We start from the raw sequence: 23,880 nt of genomic DNA on the forward strand, positions 1-23,880 counted from the left end.
ACCCATCTTGGTCCGCGTCCAGAAACTCCGCATCTCTGGCGGCTTTTCTGACAGTGGAGCTGGGGGTGAGGGAATCCACATCTGGAATAAGGGCTCTCGGCTCTTCCACTCATCAGGCCGGCTTGGAAAAGCGCTGGGTTGCTCCTTTGCCACAGACCCCTGGGGTCCCTGGGACCTAACTCATTCCACGCAGAGGCCGGAGGACAGGAGCGGAGACTTGGGAGGGGGGCAGGGCGGCCCCTTGGGCTCGGTTTCGGTCACCCCACTCATCCGTGGGGCCCTCTGCCGGCCTTGGAGCCCGCCCCCTCAGCATCTCTTTCTTCCTGCGCGGGACGAGCAGGGTAACCGCCACTTGATGGGCTGTTAGGCGGATAATGTGCTAATGCGCGTGAAGTACTTAGTTTCGTGGCCTCCACGCACGCAGGCACTCGATAAACATTAGCTATTATTGTCCCGTAGGCCAGAGACTGCTGAGTGGCAGCCCTTAAGCCCGATCTGGCCCGGAGACCTATTTTGTTTGGCCTGCGCATTTTCCTTCAGAACGGAGCCAATCTCCGAAAAGGGCTAGCTAGGTTCTTGGTATTTTAAGAACTTTCGACAATTCGGGGATGCGAGAGCTGGGACCCTCCCCACCGCCTACTCGTACCAGCCGGAACCCCTGCCTGGGGTCCCCAAGCCCCATTTCTATCGACAGGGTCCACCTCCTTCGATCAAGCACAGTCCCCCACAGCACTTACAAGTGTCCCCGATCCACGCAGCACCTAACTCCCTCCCCGGCCCTCCTAGGAAACAATCTCTGCCCTAGACCAACTCTTCCAACAAATCCAGTGACATACCCTACTGTTTCCCCGATGACTGGAGTCCTGCTTCTCTGGCCTCACCTAACCAACTCTCTGCACACGCCTCAGACCCCCGACCTGAGTCTTCCGGTGACCCTCTAGTCCATCTATCCACTCTACCTCGATCACTGGAAGGCCACTACAAGGTTTACACTCTGGGGACCGTCTGAATCCCCAATCCTGGGACTGGGGACGTGCCTCTCTGTTTTGGTTCTGGGGTTGCACCCATTGATGCTCCTGGCGCTGCACTTGGGGATTACTCCTGGTGGTACTTGGGGAACCTTATGAGATAAGAGGGATCAGTGACGGGAAAACAGAGTTAGCTGCGTGCAAAACAAGCAAGCACCCTCCCTACTGTACTATCTCTCCAGGCCGGATGGGGCTCCTTGATAGCGCTCTTGCCTTTTATGAACGAGAACGTGGGTTTGATGCCAGCAAAATAAATCAAACCCCCAAATCTGCAACCCTCACTCTGAGATGGTCAGTAGTTGGGGTGAGATGCAGCTCGAGGCTGTCCAAGTGTTTCTCCCAATTGCCTGGGGGATTCAAACGTGAGCCCTTCATGCTTCCAGGTCCCGCTGGTGGGCCCGAGAACCCCGGCCTCTCCTGTCCTCTGCCGTGCCTCCATGAGGCCCAGCTGGCCCCTGGAGGGGCCCACCGCACCCCTCGGGGCTGGATGAGTCTTGTCTGCCTCCTGACTCCTGTTGGGTCTTGCTTGGGAACCACGCTGAGTTGAAAGCCAACCTCCCCGCCAGACTGCAAACTCGCGAGTGGGCGGATGGCACCCCATCCTGGGGGCCGCACCCCCAGCGGGATGGCGGGGCTCTGCCCAGCACACGCTGGGCACTGACTGAAAAGGCCTCCTCCCTCAGATCGGCGGGTCTTTGGGTGCAGAAACTCCGGCGGCGTCTTCGAGGGGGAAAAGAGGAAGGGCTGGTTGCTGGGGGCTCACAGCCCAGATGGCCAGCGAGGCTGCAAGGAGTCTGGCCTGAGAGAGGATGAGACGGAGGGACCTGAACCCCTCGGGATCAGTGAGTTAGAGCGGGAGGAGAAAGAAGGCAGGAGCCGGGTGCACGCTGAAGCCAGGACAACCTTGAACACTGCAGGGAGCAGGCAGGGCTGGGAAGCCAAACGGGAAGGGCAAGGCTCCCCTCCTCCCCCCTCCCCCGCCCCCCATACCTGCAATGCCAGGAAAAGGTGGTAATTAATTTGATAAGTTGAGGAAGCAGTGCGAGAGGCCTGCAATTCTGGCATCCTTCTAAAAGCAGGTTAGAGCGAGCTAGTGGAGAGCTAGATGGCCAACTGGAAACACGGGGTGAAGAGAGGAAGGCGGCGGGGGAGAGGCCCACACTTCCCTCCCTCCCTCCCTCCCTCCCAACCCCAACTCATGAATCCCGAGTTCCACCGCCCGGGCCAGGCCAGCGGGCTGCCGTTCCGGGGGGGGCCTAAGTGCAAAACTGTTAATAGTGCGATTCATGCTCCTCGTACAACTTTATTAACCCACGTTTCATCGCGCAAATAAAGATTTTAGTCATGGAACTATTGCCACCATAATGAGCTGATTCTTCGGGGCCCGGGTCCTAAGTCAATGGACAAGTTATCAGGAGAGATAAAGACCCTAAAGACGGGGGGGGGGGGGGGGTGGAGGGGGCGGCACCGGCAGGGTGCTGCCAATCTCCGCTCCTCGTCCCCAGCCGCGTCACGAGAGAGGTGAGTCTGGGCCCCCCGAAACCCAGATTGGGGCTGGTAGGTAAGGGGCAGTCACAGAGACGCCAGGGGGAGGGGCAAGGCGACCCCACCAATGACCTGCTGAACACTCAGGGCATCCTGCCTGCAAGCCAGGCACCCCACAATGCAGGCTGTTAGACCGACACCCCCCCGACAAGAAGTGGGGCTGAGAGCTAAAGTGATTCTCCCAAAGCCACACAGCTAGAGAGACAGAGACAGAGACAGAGACAGGCAGAGAGAGAGAGAGAGAGAGAGAGACAGACAGAGACAGAGCGCATACAAATGCCCGCCCTCACGCAGTTATTCTTGTGTGTTCACATGTTCGTGTATGCACTGCATGCATGCATGTGTGTATCCATATCAGAAAGACTCAGAAGGGGGGAGGGGGGCAGGGCACCCGAGATGGAAAGGACAGGGCAGGGGTGCGCTCTGCAGGCTCTGGATTCAGCAACCCGGGGTCCAGAGTCCTCCCCTGGAGGGTGGTGAAAGCTCAAACTGGGCGGGAAATCCTTCCGGCTCTACACTGCCGTCTACGCTGATGCTCTACTTCCAAAGTCTACACTGGGTTCTCCCGAGTGAGCAAAACCCCGTCCCCACCCCCACCCCTTCACAAGGTGCTGGGAAGTTGGGACTGGGGGAAGAGTCGCCTCTGGGGCCACTGGGAGGCCCTTTGTCCATTAAACGGTGGGGAAGAGGGTGTGGGGTGCTGGGAGGGCACCTGGGGACACTGTATCCTGGTGGAGGGATGGGTGCTGGAACATTGTATGACTGAAACCCAGTGGTGAACAATTTTGCAACTGTGTATCTCAATACAAAAAAAAAAAAAGAAGAAAGAGAAGAAGAAGGAGGCAGGACTTGGGTAGGGGTGCTGAGTGCTTTCTTTATCTTTCTGCAGAGGGGGCATTCGGTCCAAGGAGTTTGGGAACCTGTGACCCAGAGCTTTCTTAGACCGTCTCTGACTCTGGCAACCCTCGGAGCTTCTCTCCTTCCAAAGGCCCTTCGTTGACTCTCCCCATGTGCCCCCCACCCCACCCTGCAATATCCTGGGGGCCCACTCTGGCCCCCTGATTTGGGACACTGATTCTTGCGCACAGAGGAAAGAGGACCCAGGGCGTGTAGTCAGGGAAAGCGACTCCGTCCACTCCTCCCTGGGAAGACAGCAGCTCGCTGGGTGCCTCTCCCCGGCTGCTGCCTGGTCAGGGGGTTCCAGGCCAGCCTGCCCCTAACGAGTGGATGAACTCAGCCATGTGGGATTATGTTTCACTTCCAGGCTTCAGGGCTTGGACTGATTCTATTTTTAAGCTTTCTCGAGTCCACCCATTAAAAAAAAAAAAAAAAAGACATGTTAAGTAAATTCGTTCCGGCTTGTCCTGGAGGATGACTTCCGGTGAGGAGAGAGCTCACTGAATCTTTAAAGCAGCATCTTCGGGGCTGGAGCAATAGCGCAGGGGGTAGGGCGTTTGCCTTGCATGCGGCCGACCACAGTTCGATTCCCAGCAACCCATATGGTCCCCTGAGCACTGCCCGGGGTAATTCCTGAGTGCAAAGCCAGGAGTAACCCCTGAGCATCACTGGGTGTGACCAAAAAAAGTAATAAATAAATAAATAAAGTAGCACCTTCTGGGGCGGAGCAATAGTACAGGGAGTAAGGTGCTTCGTGCGGTTGGCCTGGGTTCAATCCCCGACATCCCATTCCATTCCCCCCCCCACCCCCGATACCATCACTCAGGTGATCCCTGAATGCGGAGCCAGGAGTAACCCCTGGGCACCACTGGGTGTGGCCAAATAAAAATTAGTTTTTTAAAAAAAAATCTTCCTGGAGCTGGGCCTGGGAAGAACACTCGTTCTGATGCTAGAGCAAGCACACAGGCCTTCCCCTGCTTGGTTTTGTGGAGAGAAGATGGGGTGTTTGAGCACACCAGAGCACACCCCGTAATGCTCTGAGCTCCGTCCCAGCAATCCAGGGGAAACATGCTCTGCTACACGAGGCCGGTGCATTCATTCATCCCAACCCTATCCCTCTGGGTGACATGCCACAAACTCTTTCAGCTACTGCAATCCCTGAGAAGTACAAGGCTCCCTCAGCGCGCTCCAGAAACACACAGAGAACCACTGAATTTGCAAATGACACAATGAGTTTGTAAAGCCACTGACCGCCACGTCCTCAGTCACTGCTTCCCTTTCTTCAATCCCCTTTGAGCTGCTGAAGAGAGAGGTCAGAGAGCCGTCTCGAGCAAGACCCTGGGTTTGAACTTGGGCACCCTTTGGCTGGGGCCAGCTGCCTCGCCCCGCCCCCCCGCCCCCATCAAAGCCCCTTACATTTACTATCTAATGCAGCATCATTTATCTCATGTCTTCTTGTAAGTTGTGTACCTCTTACAAGAACGAGACTGCTTCAGAAACAATCTAAAAGAACCCCATACACCCCAATTTCCCCAAAGAGGGCAAGTCGCCTTTCATCGGGGGAACGAAGCAGCATCTGTGAAGGACTCAGTCTCCATCCAGCTGCAGTTCTGGCTTCACTACCCGCCACACGCCTGACCTCACGGACGCACACTGGAAATCCGCCTCAGCCCGAGAGTGGAGACAGGGTCAGCAGGTGCCTCTTGAGACAGCTCTGAGCTCTTTCCAGGCCAAGAGCATCTTACACATCAGAGATCAGTCTTGGCTGACCTAGAGCACTGTTCTCGGTGACTGTCAAGGTAGAAGAACCCAAGGCAGACTGGTCCATGCCGAGAACTTTGAGGCCTTCTCGGAATGGGCAGATTCTCTTGACAGCCAGACTTGACACTCTCCGACAGAGAAACGGCTCCGCTTCACCAGAGAATCTCCTCAAAATGCCCAGCCACCAAAATGTTCCCGCTCTCTAGAGTGGACACCTCCAAGTTTCAGAGTCCTATCAGCCCAGTAGCATCCCAGCGAATCTGGGCTGCCCAGCCAGCTCAGTGAGCCTAAACCGTCACGCAGAAGACACCAGGAGTACCGAGCAGCGCGGGGGAGCCCCAGATAACGTCTTTAGTCCCACCACGGCGAGATGGAACAAGAACGACAAGTTGACTCTTAACTGATCGAAGAGCTGATCGCTCCATTTGCCTCCATGTCCTGTAACCGACAACATGAAGTCAACCTGTAAGGGGCAGGTTGGAGGTGGGGGTGGGTGGAAAAGTGGGATCACGGGTGGAGGGAAGGGCACCTTGGTGGAGGAATGGGAACGCTGTATGCCTGAAACAACTATATTACGAACGACTTGGTAAATCACATCACGCCATTGCACTAGAAAACAAATAAATAAATACAAAGTTCTAAGGACCTGAACCACACAAAACGCCCAGACAGCTGGGCTGCATTAATAGGAAACACATTAAAGCCAATCATTCTTTATGTTCCCTCTCTCCTATCTTATCAAGCTCCCCCGCTGCCAGAAACGCCCTGCCTTGGTTTACAAAGCAAAGCACTGGTCTGCCTGGCTTACATCCTCGGACAAAGAAAGGAGCAAGGGTTCTGGGGTTCCACCTGGTAACCAGAGTCCTTCATCTCCTCTTGTTCAAAGTTCTAGCACCGACATTTGCAGTGGCCTGGTCCACCAGACTGGCCACCCACCCCCTAGCCCCCCAATTTTTCCCAGGAAGGCTCAGGGACACAGAAAATTCTTACAACTCATACATGCTTTGACTTCTAAACATCATCTTCCCACCAGAAAAAGCATCCAAAGCAAAAGTGAACAGAAAAAAACAAACCGGTTTCCTCCCTAACCCCATTGCGAAGGTTGTTTCTCTGTACTCCTGGCATTGTGCATCTTTTTTTGCTCACGATACATTTTGCAAGTCAATTCTTTGGAAGCCAAAGAAGGATCCCGAGGAGGAAGAGGGGTGGGGTTGGGGGGGGGGGGGGTTGGTTGCAGTGGCGGTCTCCTAGAACTCACGGCTTTCCCAGTTATGGCCCCGGCTCAGCCCCATGAAAAATGATTAGGAGAGAAACGACGCCGTTTGCCAACTGTAAATACAGCCCCTGAAACACTATGTTTAAGCACCTAATAAGCATAAAAATATGCATTAAACCACATGTTTGTTACCTCCAAGGATCCAGAGAAGTTCCTCTCTGACAAACCCCAGGGCAGCAGAGGGCGTGATAAACCCCGAAGTCAACCTTCCTCATCTTACAGGATTTGGGGCAGTTCTGAGGAGTCTGCGAGGCTGGATTTGACGAGCAGAGGCAACTGTTGATTCTAGCGCATAACGTCAGATGGAGAACAGGGCCTAAAAGTAGGACTTGGTTAACCTGAGAGAGCGGATGCAAATGAGGCACTAGGAATGGGATAATAAATCACATTAAGTTAGAAAACCAGCCAGAAAATGAACTAAGAGGATTTGATGCTCAGTCAAACGGGCTCAAGTCCTTTGAAAAGGGGTTAGAAGGGCGGATGGCACATCTCCGGGACATCTCTGGGGTGGCAGCGGCCAGTAGAGCTCAGAGTAAAGTACTCTTTATCTTGGAGAAACAAATATAAAAGCAACACAGGGCCACCCCCTCCTTCCCCCCAGTCTTTCAATCTCCAGGTGCTGTTATTTATTCGTGTCTAAGCTTAGAGTATTATTTTCTGTTTTCAAGTTAGCTTTACACCACAAAACATTAATCTCAGAATCTATTCTTCCAAGTATTACACAAGGTGACGATTTATAGAACAACGACAAAAACAAACAAACAAAAAAAATTCCTTTCCTGCGTGCAGGCAGACCTGGGTCCCGGGGCTCACCGACGATGCCGCCACATTTCAGGGTGCTTTGTTTCAGGGGGTGATTAGGGAGTGCCGCGCCCTCGCTACCAATTACAGAGGAGTTGTCTGGACTGCCCGCGTCTGGGCCTTGCGTGGTATGAGAACTTCCATTTTGGGGTATGGAGTGACTGAAAATTCTCTCTTTGCTTAAACTTGGCATCAGTCATATATCTCAGCAGAAGCAAGATTATTGAGTACAGAACCATAGGAACCCAGCGTTTTTCTTCTTTTATACTTGCTTGCACAGGACAAAAAGAAAGAGAGAGAGAGACAGACAGACAGGTCTGGCTTCAGCATCTAGAATGGTTTCTCCGTTCCAACAGAAACTCTCAACCTTGTCCCCAGTAGCAGCAGTAGGCTGCCAGGATTGGAGGAAATCAAAGCACATGCCACAGGCCTGGGCTCTCGGATGAATAGATTCCCAATTTTCTACAAGTAGAAGGCAACAATTTCTCTCTTCGGGAAGAAGAGTCAACGACCCGGCCCTTTCTCTTTTAGCAAAAAGGGCCCTTGGGCCCATCCATGGCTTCGAGGCCCTCGTGGCCAGCCGCTCCCCCATCTGACATGAAAATTTCAGTGTCTGACTCAGTGGCTGGACGAAAAGCCATGAAGCATAATCTGCACCCCTATGCCAGCAGGTCGGCGGCGGTGACATATGGACAGGTCTCCGGGCACAAAAGTGAGGAGGATGCGACATAAATCTGTCCCAACTCCAGGCTCAGGCCGGGGCAGAGCGTGGCTACCCTGTCCATCCCGGCCTGACCCCCGCAGGCACAAGACTGGTCTACAACACTGCCCCAAGAGCGCGCCTTGCCGATGTCCCAAGTGGGATGGGGGCAGTCATCAGTGACACAGCACTTTAGGAATGGTCTCCCACTTTACTCCCCCCCCCCCCCCCCCCCATCAAAGGGGCACACACAGCTGGCCTGCTACTATTTCCCTAAGTCAGACACAGAAAGGAACATTTCTGAGGCACTGGAGCAATAGGACAGTGGTTAGGGTGTTTGCCTGACATGCGGCTGACCCAGGTTCCAGCCCCAACACCCCACAGGGTCCCTCGAGTCTGCCAGGAATGATCCCTGAGTGCAGAGCAGGAATAAGCTCCAAGCACCTCTGGGTGTGGTGTGGCCCCCCAACAAACGGCCTTCTAACACCAGCCAGGCGCCCTGTCCAGCGTCTCACACGTCTCACACGAGTCCTTCTATCTAACGCACGCATAAAAGGAACCAGACAGGCCAGAGTCTACAGGGGCTAAAGCACTTGCCTTGAGGCTGGAGCGATAGCACAGCGCGTAGGGCGTTGGCCTTGCACGAAGCCGATTCGGGTTCGATTCCCAGCATTCCCATAGGGAGCACCTTTAGGAGTAATTCCTGAGTGCAGAGCCAGGAGTAACCCCCTGTGCATCGCCGAGTATGACCCCAAAAAGCAAAACAAACAAACAAAAAGTACTTGCCTTGCTCATAATCCACATGGGGCTCAATTCCCCCATGCCACAAAAAGTCTCCCAAGCATTGCCATGAGCGAGCCCTGAGCTCTGCCAGGTGTGAGCCAAACACTTAACAGTAACAACCAAAAGGCCAGATACAGATAGTTGGGGGCGTGGTGGGGAGGGAGGTTGCCAGGGGTGGATCCTCCCACCTGCTGCCCCAGCATGACTGGGGTGTAGAGCCCTGGAGACCCCTCCAAACACTGCTTCTGGAGGCCTTTACATTGAACCTGCAGGATGGGCCAAGTATTCTTAGGAGTCATTCGCACCTCCGCTGCGTCTGGGAGGCAGCCCACACCCCCTCCCTGAGAGCTGGTATGCTACTGCCCCAGTTCTACAGAAGAGGAAGCTTGAGAGATTATCATTTGTCTAAGATCGGACAACTTGTAAATGAGAGAGATAAGCCAGCTAATAATCTATTCCGCGTTTCTCCCCCCACCCCTTTGGAAAAGAAAAGGAAAAAAAAAAAAAAGATGAAAATTTTGCTACCGGTTAAGTCCTTGGATGTTTCTGAGACAGAACCCAAGAGACAGAGTCCCGGGGTCCTGCCAGTGCGGTCTCCACCGCTTCCTAGGCAGACGAACAGTCTCCGAGCTAGGCCCACCTCCCCCTCCCGCCCAAGAAAGGCCTAGCCACACAATTCTGAGTCTTACAGCCAAGTTTCAATACAAGTTCAAAGGAGCTCGGGCCCAGAGAACTAATACAGGGGCCTAGGCACTTGCCTTGCATGAGGCTGACCCCAATTCAATCCCCTGAGTGCCACCAGGAGTGATCCCTGAGCTCCAAGCCAGGAGCAGGCCCTGAGCACCACCAGGTGAGACCCACCCCACCCCCCCAAAAGTACAAAAGAAAAGAAACCCAACTGCTAATTCAGTGTTGGAGGAGGACTCTGGAATATAAGTCTCTCCCGACAAAGAGCTAAAGTTTTACAACCAACTCGGAAGAAGTGAGTTTCATTTTTTAAGGACTTTGAGTACAATGAACTACATATAAATCTGGCCAGAATTTGGAAGAACTGGTCCAACCAACAGGCTGCGATTAAATAAATAAATAAAAACTCCAAAAAACAAAACGAAAAAAGCAACCTGGGGGTCTCTCCAATAGCCATGATGGAAATTTCCCTCCCTGAAATCTGAGTGCAGTCCAAGGAGCACGTGGAAGAGCTGATTGTTTCAGACCCGGGTTGGGATCTAATAGAACCCCCTGCGAGAGGGACCCTGAAAATAGGTCCAAGCCCGCTTAGGGGGAGGCAGTTAAGAGTAGTTAAGGCTAATCAAGCCATGAGGTTGCGTCCAGACTGTCTCCTGCCCACCGCGAGGGGCATCAGCTCTCCTGGCTTTCCCCCAAGGCTGGCAGACCCAGCTACTTCTCCCCAAGACAAGTGGGCACACCCCCCACCCCCACCCACTCCCCAGCAAGTATCCCAGGGGTGGATGGGAAAAAGCCGGGCGCCTGCCAGCCGGGAGATCAGGCAGGGAAGGGCCAGGACCTGAAAATAGCCTTTATTCCCCAATCCATCTCCCGGGTCTCAAAGTGACTTTTGTTCAAGACCCCCCTCCCCCGCTCCGCATCGTCTGCGCGTCTCCCCCCAAATCAACCCGAGCGCGAGCCGGGGCGGAGCTGCGCCCAGGTGAGGTCAGTCCCCGCCCGGTGGGTGTGCAGGCGGGCGGCTCCGGACCCGGCCCACCCCGCACCGACCAACAGAGCCGACCGGGACTGGTTTCTCGCCTCGTGGGGGCCAGGCGAGCCTCACCACGAGGGCGAAGGCATGGAGGCAGGGAAGGAAGGAGAGAGAAAAGGCGGAGAGAGCAAAGGAGAGCCAGCCGGGGCCAGACCTCGGGCCACACTTCTTTCTAGTAGCAACAACAAAAAAAAAAGAGAGAGAGAGAGAGAGAGAGAGAGAAAGAGAGAGAGGAGAAGCCGCATACTGACCTAAATCATCTCTCAAAGGCGCTTTATAAATTCCGGGGACAAAGGGAAAGGGGGTGGCGGGGGGGGGGGTTGGACTCTGGGCACCCTGCAGACCCCCTCGCCGCTGACCCCCCCGCACCCTGCCAGCACCCCAAGGGAAAGGCGGGCGGCGCACCGGGGAGCCCCAACTCGTGGGGGGGCTCCCCCACGAGCGTGCAAGCCCCCCGGGGGCTGCTGCCCGCTCGCCCCCTCCACCGCGCCCCCCACCGCCTCCATCCCCGGGAAATAATCCCCGGCAACACCGTGCCCACCCCCTGGGGCGGCCACTCCCGGCCCGCGAGGCCGGCCCGCGGAGGCCGGGGCATTTACTTAGTTCGATTTTTCTTGCTTACTCATTTCCCTCGAGCACCCAACCCCCCGTTCCCACTCCCAAACCCCGCGCCGCCGCCGCCGCCGCCTACCCCGGGCGGCTCTCGGCCCCCCGCGGGATCCGGGGCGCGCGGGGGGCGGCCGGCCGGGCGGTGGGTGGGAGGGGGGGTGGGGAGGGGGAGGGGACCCGGCGGCGGCGGCGGCGGCGGCGGCGGCCCGGCCGTCGCGGTCACTAACCTGCTGCTGTAAGGGCATTTCCGAAAGCAGCCGGGCTCCGGGGGGACGGCGGGGGGCCCGGCCCGAGAGGGGGCCCGGAGGGCCGAGCCGAGCGGCGGCGCCGGGCGAGGGCGGCCGCCCGGGGCGGGGGTGAGGAGGGAGGGGGTCCAGGGAGAGGAGGGGAGGGCGGCCGTGCCAGGGGGGAGGGGGAGGGCGCCGGGACCGTCCCAGGCCGGGGAGCCGGCGAGCAGGAGGAAGTGGGTGCCCCCCGCTCCCCCTCCAGCGCCCCCTCCCGCCGCCGCCTCCTCCCCAGTCACAGGCGCGTCCTCCGCGCACGTGTGCGAAACGTCACCGGCGGGTCCCGGGGAGAGGGACAGACCCGCGCGCGGCGGGACGGGAACACGGCTGCCCCCGCCCTCCGGCGCCGGGGGGCGGGGAGCGGGGGGACAGGGCGGGGAAGGAAGGGGCAAGGGGAGAGGCGGGTCAAGGGCAGGCCCGGGGCCCGGCGAGGCAAGGCCCGGGCGCTCGGGCCACGCCGCTGCCACCGCTAGGATGCGCCCGGGGCCGGGGCCGGGGCGCGCGCGGCCCCGCACCCCGCGAGACAAGCCCACGCCCCAGCCCCGCGCCCGCCTCTCGACCCCCCACCCCGGCTCCGCAGCCCCCGCTTTGTAGCCGGGAGTTCCCGATCCCCCCACCCGCCCCCAAATGTCAAGCGCACCCCGCCAGGCGAGCACGCAGCAGGCGAGGGACCCACCCCCCCTCCTCCAACACACACACACACACCCAGGGCCTCGGAGGCCGATCGCCCCGAATCCCCTCCCTCTGGGTTCGCATCCCCTCCCCCGCGGAGCCCCCCGAACAACTCCCCAGTTCCACCACTCCCTCCCCCCACCCTCTTCTTCATCCGGGGCGTGACCCCTTCCTACGCCCGAGAAAGAGGAAGCATCGAGTTGGAGGGGAGGAGAGAGGGGGGGTGGGGGGGTTCGTGGAGGGGAAAGTGGAGGAAAAAGAAGTGAGGGGTGGGATGGGGCGGGGGCAGCGAAAAGTTTCCGAGTGTTGAACGCGGTGGTCCCCGCCGCCCCCGCCCCGAGCGAGCGACCCCCGACCCGCGTGGGCGCGGGGGACCGGGCCGGGGTGGGATGCGGGGATGCGAGCGCACGCGCGCGCCGCTCGCGAACAATGACCCTCGTGGGCAGCGAGGGCCCACCGCCACCCCGCGCCGGGGCCCACCCCCCGCGGGGCAAGGGGACACGGGTGGGGGGTGGGGTGGGGAGCGCAGGGCATTACCGGAGGGCCGCCGCCGCCGCCGCCGCCGCCGCGTCCCGGCGCTGGAGGCTGTCGCAGCAGCCCGGCCGTGCCGGAGGGTCCGTGCGGCGTGGTGTAGAGGAAGCTGCCGGCGCCCGGCTCCGCGCCGGGGGCACTGGGGAGGAGGGGGCCGCTTTGGAGGGAGGAGGAGCAGGAGGTGGTGGAAGTGTTGGTGCTGAGGATCTGGATGTACGCGCCCGAGGCGGCGGCGGCGGCGGCGGCGGCGGGGAAGCCGGGGCTGGCCAGCAGTGCCCTTTTGTCCATGGAGGCTGCAGCGGCGGCGGCGGCGGTGGCGGCGACAGCCGCCCCCTCCCCACCCCCGGCGGTCACCAGGTACTGCTCCAGGGCGGGCTGGATCCCCTTTCTCATCTCTCGCTCCTGCTCTCTCTGTCTCTGTCTCTGTCTCTCTCTCTCTAGGGCTACGGTCTAGGAAAGAGATTGTTTTCAATGTCTTTTATTATTTGCAGCCGGAGTTTCCAAGTCTCTCTCCTCCTTCTCTCCTCCCCGCCCGGCGCGTTGCGAGCCCCTTTCTCTCGCGCGCGCTCGCGCTTTTCTTTTTTTATTGTTTTCCGCACCGCACGGGCCCCCGGGGCCAAAAATAATCGGGGCTCTGGAGAGAGGAGGGTCCCGGCCGCACGGATATCGGGCCCCGAGGGGGGATGGAGGCGTCGGGGGCGGCCGATGCAACGGATTGCGAGGCGGCGGCGGCAGCCCGGGTGCTGCGGCCGGCAGCTGAAAAATGGCTCCAGGAAGCTGCTGCTGACAATGAATGAAGGGATACGGTTTACGCGCCAAGGTCCTCCCGCGAAACTCAGATTTCCCGCCGGCTTTTCAAATGACATTTGCATATCCCCGCCCCTCAGCCCGCCGAGGCCCGTGCGCGCAGCCCATTGGGCCGCGGGCGGCTCCCTTCGGTTCCAATCGCGGAGCCGGGGGCGCCGGCCTGCCGGTTTTCATTGGTTGCCGTGCATCACGGTTACCGGGGCGACAGGGACCCTATTTGCATACCCCGCCTCGATTGGTTGGGAAGAAGAGCAGGGCGGGTTACGGGGAGGGGCGAGGCCGGCGCTTCGCTTCCCACGGATAGACCACGCCTGGTTGGGCTCCGCCCCCCCGTCCCCGCCCCCGCGCCGGGCGGGCGCTGCTGACCTGGGCTGGGACTCCGCGCCCCGCAGACTCAGTGTGGATCTGCGCGCCACTGTGAGTTTCGCTTTTGGAAATTGTCAAGGTGACCAAGGGGACACTTTGGGGGGTGGGGGTGGGGGTGGGGAACTCTTTTCTTCTCTCGGGCCAGCCCCAGTCCTCGCTGCACTCCAGCGGGAGTTTCTCCCAAGCGCTGTTCCAAAGGCAACTTGGCCCGTTTGGGGAATCTGCCTTGGCAGGTGCCAGCGGAGCCCTTTAAATCGTGGGGTTCTCGCTTCCTGAAATCCAACCAGTGCTGCGGGCAGGGCTGCAGGCGAGGCCGAGGCTGACAGACAGAAGCATGTGGGCAGATGGAAGAGCGCGGAGGGGGCCGAAGGCTCCCCGGACGCGGTGGCGGGCAGCGTTTAGCTCACGTTGCTAAATTGCAACCCCGATCGCGCCTAGGAGCTTCGTTTTATCAGCCCGTGTTCGGTTAAAGTTTGCTTTTCTTTTTTTTTTTTTTAAGAGAAACAATTCTGCGTGTTGTTGCCACGAGTGTTGGTTTGAGGCCAGCAGGCACTCCCTGCCCCCACCCTCTGTGGCCCACAAGCACCCCGGGCTTTATTAAATCTGGGGCAACCGAGGTCTCATCGGCGGGTTTCTAATCCGCCTAGCAGGAATGCGAAGAAGTACTCGCTGCCCGCGACGACGTTTCTTTCTTTCTTTTTTTTTTTCTTCTTTTTTGCTCCTTCCTAAGCGCTGGCACGATCTGGCTTTTTCCCATGCAAGTCCTCGCGCTAAAAAAGCGAGCACGCCGGAGATCAGATGCATTCTGAGACAGCTTTCTTTTTCTTGGGGGGTAAAAAAATAAAAAATGAAGACTTTTTTTTTTGGCGGGGGGGGGGGGCTGCTACACTAGAAACAGTCGTCGGGAAAAAGATTCTTCTTACATTCTCGTCGGCCTGACTTCTGCGTGTTCATGGGTCTTAGAGCCGAAGACTGCTCACGTGAGGCTGAGCAGGAAAAGCCCCCCACCCCCCACTGCCCGGTGGGAATGTGGGAAAAGGGATCCGGATCCTCCTGCGCAGGTCCCGGTCCCTGAGAACTGCACCAAATCGCGGCTGGAGTGTGTCTCCGTCGGCCGGCCGCGGAGGGGGAGAAGGGGAGAGGGTTAGGGTACCTCAAGCCCTTTTGCAAAAGTTCAACAGCTGCATTATTATTCATCATTGCCTGGGGGGAGGGGTTGGGCCACACCCAGCGGTGCCCGGGGCCACTCCTGGCTCTTTGATAGGGCGGCACAGTGGGGATCTAACCAGGCTTGGCTTGCGGGAAAAGCCCCTGTTACTATCACTGATCCTCTTAGTAATTTCCTAATATGAACATACTCAGTCTTAGGGAAAGACTGAAGACATATGTCTATATAGGATTCCTTCATGCTCAGTGCTGTTGTTACCTTATGTTTAAAAATAAAGAAAAAGAAAAATAAAGACAATGGGCGGTGCTGAAAGTATTATTAAAACCTTGCCGAGGAACAAATGCCAGGCTCAGGAATATTCTCGACTTGCTTTCAAGCTAGTGGCCGATGGGGGCGGGGGGGGGGGCATGTGTAGGCGACGTTTCCAGATACCCCATCCAGGCAGGGACATTATCTTTAGTGTAGATTAGGTCACATTTAAAGGGCTTCAATTCCTGGTTGGCCGAGAGGCTGAGCAAGCAAGCAGCTTCTTTGGTTTTGCTCCATCACTGTTCCTTTCCACTGTGGGTCACTATGAAGAAAAGTGTTACTGTAATGACTTGGCTAGAGCCACCTGCAGAACCCTGGCAGCCTGCATTTGGTGGCGGTGGTGAGGGTTGGAAGGCACCAGAACTGAAGCAGTTGTTAGAGACCTACATTCTAAGACCCGGAGAGACAAGCCCGGGATTTGGGGGACTGAGCATAGAATTCCTCTAACAATTCCCTCCTCTGGATAACAGTGAGATTAACAGGACACAGTGCCGAGGGAGGGAACATTCACTGTCCAGATCCCCTCCTGTAAGGCTGTGGTTAGAAAGCTCTGGAACATTTATCGTTCTACCATAGCCAAGGTACATACTTGAAGCCATTAGGTGGAGAAACAGGTCTTGTTATCTTATGACTGGTGAACCCAAGAGGAAGAAGGAGAGGGAAGGACACACACAAACACACACACAAAAAAGAGGATGTTGGAAGATAAAATGCAAAAATCTGAGGCAGACGTATTAACTTATAAAAGGGAACCCCCGCAAAAAAAAAAAGAAAGAAAGAAAAAGGGAACCCCCACTTTGGTTGAAAGGAAATGGGCTTTAGAGCCAGTGAGGTCAGAGTTTAAAGTAGGTCTTGTCACCAATTCCTAGACATTCAGAACTCTTTTTTTCAATTATTCTATTTTATTCTTATTCATGTGGGGGGGGGGGCCATGGCTTAGAAATACAGGCAGTATAAACACATAGTTCAAAAGACATGTAGGATATTAAAATATGCTTTTACCCCACAGCGGGTAGGGCATTTGCCTTGCACACAGCTGACCCGAGTTCAATTCCTCTGTCCCTCTCGGAAAGCCCAGCAAGCTACTGAGAGTATCCTGCCTGCACGGCAGAGGCTGGAAAGCTCCCCATGGCGTATTCAATATGCCAAACACAGTAACAACAAGTCTCACAATGGAGACGTTACTGGTGGGTGCACTCTCGAGCAAATTGATGAACAGTGACAGTGACGGACAGTGACAGTGACCCCTGTCCGTCAACCACTCAGATTCCTGTATAAGGGATAATCACCATTATTAGTTTTCATCTTTGCTGACAGAAATATTCTCTGTATCATCTCTGTACCATTATATTGCATACACCAGTGCATTAACAAAGTACCTTATATATTTAGGTAAAGTACATATAAGGTCGGGTAGGATGTTTGCCTTCCATGCGGCCGACCTGGGTTCGATTCCGACATCCCTCTTGGAGATCCCTGCAAAGATACCAAGAGTATCTCACCTGCACGGCAAAGCCTGGCAAGCTACCCGTGACTTATTCGATATGCCAAAAAACAGCAACAAGTCTCACAATGAAGACATTAGTAGGCATGCTCGAGAAAATCGATGAACAACGGGAGGACAGTGCTACAGTGCTACATATAAGATATGCATTATTTTATGAAGCACTTTGTCACAGCCAGAGACATGGCTCATCAGTAGAGCACTTGCCTTGCAAAAAAAAAAAAATTAAAAATAAATTTTAATGTTATTGTAGACATTCAGTTTTAAATGTCTGTTTTCTCTTATGTTTAATTGCCATCCCCCAATTGTGAGATTAAGATAAAAAGGGGCTCGTGTCTTGCCAGTCTCTCTTCCCTTCACCCCTTTCCCTTACTCTGACAGTGGCCTAGGGGCAAATCAATTGTCCCTAAACTGCAACCCACAAAAAACTCATCTGTCCTAATCTCCAGAAACAGAGACTGCGATCTCATTTGGGGAAAGAAGGGTCTTTGCAGATGTCATAAGGGTCTTGAGAGGAGGTCTTTCTAAGTTATCTGGGTGGGGACTAATTCCAATGCCAAGTGCCCCTGTGAGCACTCCCCAAGGAGAGATTGAAGGGCCTTATGAAGACAGAGATTGGAATGAGTTAAATTAAAACAGAAGTTGGAATGAAGTTTAGGAATGCAAACATCCACCCAAAGCAGTAAGAGGCAACGAACGAACGTCTCTTAAAGCTTCTGGAAAGAGAAGAGTGTGCCAGCACCTTGATTTTAGTTGTTGACCTCTAGACCTATAAAAGAATACACTGCAGCTGTTTTCAGCTTAAACCGCTGGTGGTCATTTATTTTGGCAGTCTTAGAAAAACAGCATGGTTTGTCAGCCCCCTACTTGAATCCCAAGCTTCTTAGCTCCTCTTCCTCTTCTTTTATTCCCCTGTCAAAAAAAAAGACCATTCCACAGGCTGGAGCGATAGCACAGCGGGCAGGGCGTTTGCCTTGCACGCAGCCAACATGGCCGATATAGGTTCGATTCCCAGCATCTCATATGGTCCCCCGAGCACCGCTAGGAGTGATTCCTGAGTGCATGAGCCAGGAGTAACACCTGAGCATCGCCTGGTGTGACCCAAAAAGCAAAAAAAAAAAAAAAAAAAAGACCATTCCTTGCTGGATATCATTGATGCCAGCCTGGATATCAAGCTTGCTAAGGATTCTCAAAAGATGATCCGCTGCCTGCCCAGCTTAGGTATATAAAAAATGTCAATTTGGGGGACTGGAGCAATAGTACAGCGGGTGGGGCGTTTGCCTTGCACGTGACCGACCCGGGTTCAATTCCCAGCATCCCATACGGTCCCCTGAGCACTATCAGGAGTAATTCTTGAGTACAAAAGCCAGGAGTAACCCTTGTGCATCCCCAGGTGTGACCCAAAAAGCCAAAACAAACAAACAAACAAACAAAACCCCCTCGATTTCTGAGCTCTGCCCCAACTTCCTGAATCAGCATCCTCTGAGACAGATTCCAGGCATCTCGCAAATTCCTCCAGATACTTCCTCCTTGAAGCCTTGAAGCACTGAACACCGAGGGCCAGCACCAGTCCGTGGGACTTCAAGCTCTGTCCCGTGATTCCCCATTCCTACAGTTGGAATCGTCACTCTATCCTAAAGACAATGCACGTATCTATCCCCGCTTCCTTCCCTTCCTTTCATTTCTCGTTGTTGTAGTAACTGGGGGTTGTACACCGGATTGTGCCCAGCTGTGCTGCTCACACAGTTCCTTGTGGTGCTTGAAACAAGACACACACGCGCATCACATACCTGCCGGTGATGTCCCCGTGTTGAGGCACAGAGCTTGCTGGAGTCATACCCTGGCACTTGTTAGCAGCACCAGAGATCAGCTTCTCAGACTTGGGCTTGCAAGGCAGGTGCATTTTGCCTCAGATGCCATTCCTTGGACCCTTGATGTGACTTTCTAATCTCCATGCTGATTCTTTTCATCTCCATGTTGACTCATCCTGGCAGTTTATTTAATGAGTTCTAAATTCCTATCCTCATGCATACACACACATAAACATATAAACACATCTACTCCTATGCACATACATGTGCACTCTACAGGTAGCTTGATGTTAAACTCTTCTCTAAAAATTTTCAGTTTCAAGATACTGTTTTTCGGGGCTGGAACAATAGCACAGTGGGTAGGGCATTTGACTTGCAAGCAGCTGACTCGGGTTCGATTCCCAGCATATCATATGGTCCCCTGAGCACCGCCAGGAGTAATTCCAGAGTGCAGAGCCAGGGATAACCCCTGAGCATCACTAGGTGTAACCCAAAAAGAAAAAAGAAAAAGATACTATTTTTCTTGACCAGAGAGATATTACAAAGGTTAAGGTGCTTGCCTTACTTTTGGCTGACCCGGGTTTTATCTCCTGGCACCACATATGGTCCCCTGAGACCCACCAGGAATGATCTCTGAGCACAGAGCCAGGAGTAAACCCTGAGCACTGCTGGATGTGGCACCAAAGGGATGGGGGGATGGGTGGTGGGAGGGATACTGGGACCCGTAGTGGTGGAAAATGGACACTGGTGGAAGGATGGGTGTTTGATCATTGTATAATTGAAACCCAAGCACAAAAATTTGTAAATCTACAACTGTACCTCATGTGTTTCACTATTAAAATTTTTTTTAAAAAAGTAAAAAATAAAAACAAGAATGCAATTTTTCCAATGTGCATAAGATTATGTAACTCCCAAGAAACAATACTATTAAACAATCCTGAAGACACTCAATATGTAAAAACCTTCAAATAGAAAAATTTTACGCTTAGGAGATTAAGGAAATCTCTTGCAAATTCAACAATTCCTTGGAGCACCCGGAATTTAAATTGCACCTCTAATATAGTTTGGCCAAATCTGGTTGTCAGATTGGTTTTAGTATATATAGTTTTAAATTTAGAGCCTGGAGAAGACACTGTAATATTACAGTTGGTTTCCCACAGAGAAAAAGAAATAATGATCTCCATTTTATTTTGCTGGTTAAGAAGAAAGATGGGGGGCCTGAGCGATAGCACAGTGAAGAGGGCATTTGCCTTGCAGCCAATCTGGGTTCTATCTCCGACATCCCATATGGTCCCCTGAGCACCACTAGGAGTCATTCCTGAGTGCAGAGCCAGGAGGAACCCCTGAGCATTGCAGGGTGTGATCCCAAAAGCTGAAAAAAAAAATCGTAACGAAAAAAGATAGGTACTTTTTTTTTTTTGTAGGAGTACTGCTATTTATTCAGCTACTGATTAGCTGATTGAATTGGGCATGAACTCCACCTTAATTTTTTTTCTTTTTTATATTTATTTATGGAATCACTGTGGGAAAAGTCACTAAGCTTTCAGGTTTAAGTCTTGGTCATACAATGATCAAACACCTTTTCCTTCACTAGTACTCATTTTTCACCACCAAGAACCCCAGTATATCCCCCCTCCCACCCCTCCAAATGCCTGTGAGGCAGATGATTTCCACTTAACTCTTCTCTAAATTGATTACATTCATTATTTCGACAAAAGATGCACCATTATTGTTTAGAATTTCCCCCCAAACAATCAGAATTGCTGAAAAGGCATTGTGAAATATTTTGTTTTCTATAGCTGGTTATGAGAATCATATAATGTCACGCGGCCACAATTTTGGATTTTTGCAAAGAGCCAGATAATTACGAGATTGGTTTCTGTGTGTCTGGTGTTATGGCTGTGCCCGAGAGCCGTTCGTGGGAGGTAACTCGTGACCTTGGTAGGGTGTGAAAGATGTGCCGGTACCACCCCCCTTCCCATGAGACTGCAGTTACCCCGTCACCGCAGGCTCGTATCTGGCAAGATGGGTACGCTGGAGCGATAGCACAGCAGGTAGGGCGTTCGCCTTACAAGCGGCCAACATGGCCGACCCGAGTTCGATTCCTCCACCCCTCTCGGAGAGCCTGGCAAGCTACCGAGAGTATTCGATATGCCAGACACAGTAACAACAAAGTCTCCAATGGAGACGTTACTGGGCCCGCTCGAGCAAATCGACGATCAACGGGAGGGCCTTTACCTTTACCTTTTAAAATTTTTAAAAATTTAATCACCATAAGTAACAACTTTACCAATCCTTCCATGACTGAGTTTCAGAGTAACAATGTTAGTTTGATTTTTTTTTTGCTTTTTGGGTCACACCTGCAATGCACAGAGCCGCGTGCGAGGCCAACACCCTACCTGCTGTGCTATCACTCCAGCCCCCTCAGGGTTACAGTGTTTGAGCATCAATCTCTTTAGCAGTTCCCTTCTCCCCACCAGTGTTCCAGTTTTCCTCCGGCCCTCAACCTACCTCTATGACACAGTCACTGTCACTGTCACTGTCCTCCCGTTGTTCATCGATTTGCTCGAGCGGGCACCAGTAACATCTCCAATGTGAGACTTGTTACTGTGTTTGGCATATCGAATATGTCATGGGTAGCTTGCCAGGCTTTGCCATGCGGGCGAGATACTCTCGGTAGCTCTCCTTGTCACACTTGCACACAGATTAATCAGAAAGCGCCTCTCAATCAGAAAGAGCTCTCATCAGAAAGACACAGTATCTTTTTCTTTTTTCTATTTTCAAGATGGGTACGTTTTTAAGTCAATACCACATCAAACACAAATCACAAAATTTCTAGTACTTATCCTGCAAAACTGACCATTATTGTTTCTACAAAAAGTGGTTTAGTTTAAAAATGGTTTAGTTATCAGTATAGAGTTACTAACTAGCTTTTGCTCCTTTGACTTGGACAGTACTATCTGGATGGAGTTCCTGTATGTCAAAATAAATCTAGGGGCTGGAGAGAAGTTCAACAGGCTGAAGCTCATGCTTTGCATGTAAGACGCAGGTTCAATCCCTGGCACCACATAGTCCCCTGAGCACCTCAGATGTCACACACACACACACCGTCCCATCCCAAATCCTGAGATGTCACTGAGCATTGCCAGATGTGGCCCTACAACTAAAACTAAACAAAATCAAATAGCTAGAATAAACTAGCAATGCGTTCAAAACATCTACTGAGCCCAAAGCTCTGACCAGAGCCCAGGAATCTGCATTCATAAAGAGGCTCATTCTAACACAGGAGTTCCATGGAACACACTTTGAGGAACACTGCTGGGTAGACATCCATGATTAACAGTCTCTGCCCTTTAAATTGACTTCTTGGGCATCTCCAACACAAGAAAAGTCTCTTGTACGTAGTCTTCGGAGTGACTAATGTCACCATTGTTAGCGTAGCTATTTAGACTGTACCGTGGTTGCAAACTGCCCAGTCTTCCCGCTCTGCTAACAAGCAATGTGATTCAAACAAAATATGTTGGACGGAAAAGACAGGAATTATCTCAGAGGTGTGTGTTTTCTTGCCAGTTTGAACCAGATTTATGTTGTAACAACAAGGGAAAGAAATAGATACAGAAAACCAAAGAAAACAAATGAATGGGGGGGGGGGGGGGATGAAGGGTTAGAAGGTGGATGCCCTTGGAACTGTCACCCAGACTTAAAAAAAAAAGAACCTGCCCAGCACCCCCAAAGTCCCTTTCATACCCTTATCACAGTCCCTTCTCACCCACCAAAAGTAACTCTTACCCAGATATTTTTTAATCTTTTCTTCTGTTTAAAAATGTTTCATTATCCAAATGTGCATCTCCAGGAATTACATCTCTAGCAAATTAGTGTTGCCCAGCTAAAATTACTGATAGGTCTTTGAAGTTTCTTAAAAAAAAATTTTTTTTCTTTTTAGTTTTGGGCCACACCTAATAATACTCAGGGGTTACTTCTAGCTCTGTTCTCAGGGATCATTTCTGGCAGTGCTCGGGGAACCATGTAGGATGTCAGGGACCAAACATGGGTTGGTTGGCTGCGTGCAAGGATAAAGCCCTACCACTGTGTTATCTTGCTATCCCTAAGTTTCTTTTAATATATGGTTTCTTATCCATGCTCTTTAAATTGACCTTATCATTTATCCTGAAAAAAAAAATTGTGTTGGGTTGAGTAATGGGTTTTTTTCCAGAAATATGTCTATGGACTTGGTCTTATTTAGAAAGGGTGCGGGGTGGGGGTGAGGGGAGGAGGTGGAGGAGGTGATAAAGGCGAGGCTGTGAAGATAAGATTGGCCTAGGATTTAAGGCCCCATGTCAGTTATTCTAGAAAAGGAGAAGGTTATACAGAAGGAAGGGCTCACTGGAAAACAAGAGGCAGAGATTGAAAACATACATCTACAAACTAAGGAACAGCAAGGATTGCCTCTAATTCACCTGATACTAGCAGAGACTCGGAAAAAACAAGTCATCCCTCTGGCCTTTCCAGAAGGATCCAACCCTGCTCACACCTTTGGGCTTCTGACCACCAGAACTAGAGTTCTAAATCACTGAATTTGCTTATATTTGTTGCAACAGCTCCAAAAAAACTGAAAGAACCTAGACAACTTTATTCCATTTTGTTTGGGGGGGTCTATTTACTTTAAGAAAAAATCCAGTTTTATTTAATTCTGTTATGCAAATCTTAAATCATGTGGGCATGTGAAAATAGTGCACAGCGCATTCTATTTCTTTTCCCCTTTGGTTTTTTTTTTTTTAAATTATTATTTGTTTTTAAACCACACAGAGCAATGCACAGGGGTTCCTCCTGGTTCTGCACTCGGGTATTACTCCTGGTGGTGTTCGGGGAACCATATTGGATACTAGGGATCGAACATAGGTCATTCACGTGCAGGGCAAATGCCCTATCCACTATACTATCGCTTTAGAATTTTTTATCTTTTTTAGGTGATGTTTAGGGGTTATAACCATGAACTCTCCGCTTGAGGCTTTGCTCCTGAGGTGCTTGGGTCACCGCTTGGTGCTGGGAGTAACTCTTGTTCCATCTTTCCAGAAAAAGCGTCCAGGAATGATCCAAAACATCATTCATAGAGATGAAAAACAAAACAAAAAAACCCCTGCTTTTAGATAGCCTGGAACACTTAAGATTTTATGACTGGATTTCTTTTTTTATGACTGGATTTCTTTAATTAAGGACAGGAATTCTCTTGTAATTGGGGACCCAGAGCAGGTAAAACTGCTGACTTAGTTGACCGCGGCCAACACAGGCTCTTCTTCATGATGTCCACCCC

At 52.9% G+C, this 23,880-nt stretch overlaps 1 protein-coding gene across 1 annotated transcript in view; it reads right to left on the bottom strand.

Annotated features, from left to right (window-relative positions):
- Positions 1-13,015, bottom strand: part of E2F3 (E2F transcription factor 3) — an 89,465-nt gene extending 76,450 nt beyond the window's left edge. Inside the window, exon 1 of the mRNA XM_056132480.1 lies at positions 12,611-13,015. Within this exon, the coding sequence (XP_055988455.1) occupies positions 12,611-12,997 (387 nt within the window). The 5' untranslated portion in view covers positions 12,998-13,015. The remainder of the gene's footprint in view (positions 1-12,610) is intronic.
- Between the last annotated feature and the right edge of the window lie 10,865 nt (positions 13,016-23,880).

This window comes from Sorex fumeus, unplaced genomic scaffold (genome assembly GCF_029834395.1).
Source record: "Sorex fumeus unplaced genomic scaffold, SorFum_2.1 ptg000094l, whole genome shotgun sequence".
Lineage (NCBI taxonomy): Eukaryota > Metazoa > Chordata > Mammalia > Eulipotyphla > Soricidae > Sorex > Sorex fumeus.